Raw genomic sequence first — 5,806 nt, 5'->3', positions numbered from 1 at the left:
TGATCAAACTTAAACAAGTGTGCACTGCATACCTCCCTTACCTGTTTAATATTTATCAAGATCATTTTTGGTCAACAACTTAATCCTATTACACTTAAATAACATTGATGATAACAAATCACCAACATTTCGAGTGATGGCTAGGGTAGGAAAATTGACCTATCGTTTAAACCTGCTTGGGGATCTTAGTCAGATTTACAACACCTTCCATGTTTCTCAACTATCGAAGTATGTAGTTGATGATTCAACAATGGTTCTTTTGGAAGATATACAAGTCGACGAGCGTCTGAACTATGTTGAGAGACCAATAACTATTTTGGATAGGAAGATAAAGGCCTTTTGCAATAAGGTGGTAACATTGTTCAAGGTTCGGTGGCAACATCAAAAGGGTTTCAAATGGACATGGGAACACAAGATAGAGATGTGCGAGCATGACCCAGAGTTATTTGCAACATCAAACTTCGAAGACGAAGTCTGATTCAAAAATGGGGTAGAGTTGTAACACCCAACCAATCAGGTATTTCCATTCTTAATACAAAGTATTTAGTTATTGCAAAAATGGTCCTTACGCCTTGCGTACTTCGGTTGTACGCAGGGCATAACCCCTTAATGAATGACACAGGTGTTTATAAGTATGTCGGGCGTACTCAATTGGTATGCCAGGCGTACTCGACATATATGTAAACCCTAAATCCGGGGTTTTGAGCACTATTTAAGCAACTTAACCCACATAAACTCATTCTACCTTCAGCCTCCATCCACCCAAATGACCCCTTGCAAACCTTAATATTCATTTGAGAGTTTTTGATCTTTTAGACTGTTTTATGTTCATCTTTGAAGGAAGAAGATCATTGGAGTGCACTTGGAAAGCTTTAAGCATTGTATATATGGGACTTGAACCTATCAAGTAACCTCTAGAAGTTATAAAGTTCTAAAATTGATGAATGCTTCACTAGACCTTGTTAGTTTTTAAGTTTTGTGCATTTTGATCCCATAATATTGGTCTAGTTGAGTATGAGCTACTCCAGACCTTATGAGTAACCTTTCCTTTCATCCATGCATGAGTATTGGGGCTTCTAATCTAATGATATGTTAGGGTTTTTAGATTTAGAGACTTTCTAGTCATGCAAAGTCAAAAAGTTGGAAACTTTATGATTTCATAGGTTATTTGGGGTTATATTTGAGACTTGGATGTAAGGACTTAAAGGAATAAACAGCTAATGAGGAAACTAATCATGTACATAGGGCGTACCTAATAGTACGCAACGCATACTGGGATGGATCCCCATAATTTAGGGTGGAATTCTCTACGCCATGCGTAGAGATAAAGTATGCAGGGCGTACTTAGTCTGGTTGAGATTTTGACTTTTGACTTTTGACCTTTGACCATGGACTTGACTAAGTTTGACTTAAGGGCATTCTGGGAAATTTAAATAATAGTTTGAGTTTGGGTCCTTATTATTTGTATAGGTTATCTGTAGAGACAGTAATTGGAGAAGTGATATGTTCAACTATTTTTCAGACTGTGAGGTGAGTTTTCCTCATTGTACTTATGGGTCGAAAGCACCAATGTCATACCATTAGGTTATGTATCATAGTATATAGGATGTTGCTATGCTGTTAGATCTGCATGATAATTTGTTTGCAGTTATATGTTTTACTAGTTCATAACCCATGAAACCATGGTTACAAAATTAATTAAATTTTCATAGTAAAAACTCAAAATTATTAATCAATTATTTTAAATAAATTATTAATTAAGAGGTTTTCTAGTTATATAAATTTATAATCATTGATTTAAATAAAAACATAACCTTAAAATCTGTATTAATTTTATTTTAATTTTTATTATAATATTATTTAATTTAATGTAATTAAAGTAGAGAATTCAAAATTTAAATTTTGAAATGGAGAATCAGTAGGTTGACATGTGACATTACATTAGTTAAGAGGCGTTATAAGATGACACATGTCAGAAGGAGAATCAACATATTCTTTTATTAGCATAGGGGTTTGTTGTATATGTCGACATGGTGCGATTTGGGTAGAGGCTTTACTATTATGTGCATAAGTTAACAGACTGGGACATTCTAATCCGATGATTGATTGGGCCTAGGCAATCCAGTCCGATGATTGTGGGCCAAGGGTAATCTACTTCGATAACAATGGACCCAAGGGCAATCCAGTCTGATGACTATAGAGCCATCATGCATGTTTGTATCTGTTTTGTTGTGTGATGTATTTTTTTGGGGGTGGGGGTGGGGTAGACTCACTAACCTTTGGCTTACAGTTTGAATTTAAGGTTTCAGATACTTCAGAAGACATGGACAAGACGAAAGTCTGATCATGCACATCATCCTGGACTTTTATATGATTTTAATTAAGATACTCTGATATATGATTGTGACTGTTGGAACCTTTTTTTTTTTTTTTTTTTTTTTTTTTGTAAAACTTATGAATTTGAAAAATAAATTTTGCCTTGATTTTGGGATGTTAAACTCATGTTCATGGTACATGAGGGTTAGTGATGGTAACAATAAAATACGAAGAGACAAGGAACAAACCATATAATTTAGTTTGAAATAGAGATGAACAGTTTTTACCAAATCTCGATCATATACCAATATTGGTACAGAACCTTACCGAATTTAAAAATATGAGGCGATACTCCGTACTCCAAAATCATGATATTCGTGATTCGGTACCATCGGTACCGGTGCTAGTACCGAAAACCGGTACCATTTCCGGTATTGGTACCAAAGATAATATGAACATCAAACCTAAGGGACGATTGATGTAAGTTACTCTAAAGACCAAAGATGTTATAAACATCAAACCTAAGAGACCAAACATGTAAGTTAGTCTAAAGTTTATATGTTTGTTGTTATTAAACAAAGGCTTGACTACTTTATACTTTTGGAGAAACATTTCCACTTATATAATGCATATGGAAAAACTCAAACCTCCCTTTTGTTCCTTTCTAGAGAACCAGACCTACTAATACACACAGACACACTCACGCACAGTTATCGCATAAACCCTAGGAACTCCAATCTAGAGAGAGAATCAAACAGCTATGGGGTACTGAATTCATCTTCACCAGACACTCTTTTTCACCTTCCTCCGTCTTTCCACGTTCCGGAGTCTGGACACAACCTGCCATGGAAGACACTCGTTTTGATCGATTTCCGGTCACCTTAGACCCAACTGCTCAAGAATTCCGACCGACATACCCTTTGTCTTTACCCCCACCTCATACATACTACTCATACGCATACCCTTACAACTTCTACAGCGCTCCACTACCTCCTCCGCCACTGCCGCCGCCCGTTTACGTTTCGCCAAAGCCACCGTCTCTCGCTCCAACACTCCCACCACCATCAATCACCCCAACGCGTACGCTCCTCCTTAGCTCCGTCCCTTCCGACGTGAGCGAGTCGATTGTCAGGCGAGAACTGGAAGTGTTTGGAGACGTCAGAGCCGTACAAATGGAGAAAGTTAGAGATGGGGTCGTCACCGTTCATTTTTACGACCTCCGACAATCCACGGAAGCGCTTCACGAGATTCAGGAGCAACACATGCAACAACAGTGTCGTCTACGGAAACACTTCGATGCACTCACGTTTAGCAATTCGGCTCCGTCGTATGAATACCATCGTAACACCTTTTTATGTCCTCCACTCCCTCCGCCGGCGCCTGGACTCATCGCTGGTCGCGCCGTCTGGGCACAGTTCACCTTCCCTGTCTCCGTCGGACTCCCTGATGGATATAACCAAGGCACAATCGTTATTTTTAACTTGGACCCCGATATCGCCGCCGGAACACTCAAAGAAATTTTCGAAGCTTATGGTAATCTAATAAACTAATATAAAAAATTAATTATGTGATTTATCATGTATGTATAATCAATTCCAGTTTCTTGGGACGACATAATTTCGTGGTATTGTTGTGATAGGTCGCTTTCCTAGTCAAATTGAGATCAATCTTGATGATGTTGATATTTTTGTTCCAACTTTTGGCATTTACTTGTTCTTCGTTCAACACATCGATTTGCTTTTATTTCTACACGAATCAAATTATTTTGACTTTTTTTTGGTTTATGAAATTTAAAGGAAGTGTAAAGGAAATTAGAGGGACGCCATCGAAGAAGAACCAGAGGTTTGTGGAGTTCTACGACACCAGGGATGCAGCCAAGGCTCTTATGAACATGAACGGCAAAGAAATCGACGGCAAGACGGTGGTCGTCGAGTTCAGCCGTCCCGGTGGTCACAAAAACAGTCCCAAACACTTCCGATTAAACCCCATTACCTCCCCTCGGCCACAGCCGATCATCCTTGCACGAAAATTCCCAGCGGAGTCGCCTGTTTATCGTCCACCTCCACCACCATCGCCACCGGCATCATCGCATAATAACTCAAGGAGTTCAAAAGGCATGAGCGAGCTTGGTGGAAACGGTAACGTCGTGGAATGGTATCGTAGTTCGTTGAAGAAGACAGGAAAGAAGCTACCGGAGCAATCAGCAAGTGGCGGTGGTGTTTGGAGTAAGCAACGGAAGGGTTCTAGACAAACGAGAGAGAAATATGATCCAAGGTTTTTGATCAAGGAAGATGGGATTATTTCTGAATCAAGCTTTTCAGATTCAAGAACTACAGTTATGATCAAGAACATCCCTAATAAATACAGGTTTAATTCTTTCTTTATTAATTTGTTTTCTTGAGTCCATTTATAATTTATCCGGAAGCGAAGATTTCAATTTTGTGTGCAGTCAGAAGCTGTTGCTAAATATGCTGGATAACCACTGCATTCACTGCAACGAGCAAATAACCGGCGGCGATGGTGGAAGCAGCGGAGAGCAGCCACTCTCCTCCTATGACTTCGTCTACCTCCCTATTGATTTCATGTATGCGCTTAATTTACAAAATTATTAATTTTCATTAATAATAGGAAAACATAGATCGTGTAACTGATGGAAAAAATTGGTGCAGGAACAAATGCAATGTGGGATATGGATTCGTGAACATGACGTCGCCGGAGGCAACATGGAGGCTATACAAGGCGTTTCACCATCAAAACTGGGAGGTTTTCAACTCGAAGAAGATCTGCGAAGTTTCATATGCTAGATTGCAGGTTCGATTTAAATCAGTTTCTCAATCCTTCCTTTAAATAACAATTAACACAACTCGCACATTGATTTTCAGGGCGTGGAGGCATTGAAAGAGCACTTCAAGAACTCAAGGTTTCCATGCGAGACGGAGGATTACATGCCTGTGGTGTTCGCTCCGCCGCGAGATGGCCGGAGACTGACTGAGCCATTACCGATCGTAGGACGAAGTATCATAACGTTATCGGATCATGAATCGAGTTTGACAGAAAGCGAATGTTGTAATAGTAGTAATAATGCTTTGGTTGTAGAAGATGTGAATTCCGATGTTAGTAACGGCGGCGCTGCCAGTGACGGCGGCGGCGGTGGTCATGATTGAGAAATATTATTAAATTCCTTCCCTATTTTATTAAAATAAAATAGTAAAATGAGTTTTATTTACTGTGCATTGCATCAGCATTCAGCTGCAGGTCGCTGGCGGCCTATTTGCTCTAGGCATAACCCTTTTCAATAGATCGAATTCAGATAATGATCTCCGTTCATTAAAAATTTAAAATTCTTTTTGAAAACCCTAATTAATTACAAAATGGTATTAAATATATACAAAATGTTGTATTTTTGATTCATTAATCCTGTTTTTTTTGTTCAAACTTTATAATTTGTTGAAGTTATTTTTTTGGTCTATGTATTTATTTTTTTAACGGG

At 38.7% G+C, this 5,806-nt stretch overlaps 1 protein-coding gene across 1 annotated transcript; it reads left to right on the top strand.

The window, feature by feature from the left end:
- Positions 1-2,935: 2,935 nt before the first annotated feature.
- LOC145092026 (protein terminal ear1 homolog) lies at positions 2,936-5,542 on the top strand. Its single transcript, XM_079029900.1, has 5 exons — positions 2,936-3,849; positions 4,113-4,683; positions 4,766-4,900; positions 4,986-5,127; positions 5,199-5,542. Exons 1-5 carry the CDS (start codon positions 3,162-3,164, stop codon positions 5,478-5,480), a joined length of 1,818 nt encoding a protein of 605 aa, XP_078886026.1. The 5' UTR covers positions 2,936-3,161; the 3' UTR covers positions 5,481-5,542.
- Positions 5,543-5,806: the final 264 nt, after the last annotated feature.

This window comes from Lactuca serriola, chromosome 3 (genome assembly GCF_051521515.1).
Source record: "Lactuca serriola cultivar US96UC23 chromosome 3, Lser_US96UC23_V15, whole genome shotgun sequence".
NCBI classification, from domain to species: domain Eukaryota; kingdom Viridiplantae; phylum Streptophyta; class Magnoliopsida; order Asterales; family Asteraceae; genus Lactuca; species Lactuca serriola.
The sequence above is the reverse complement of the archived record's forward strand: the minus strand, read 5'-3'. Positions and strand labels throughout refer to the sequence as shown.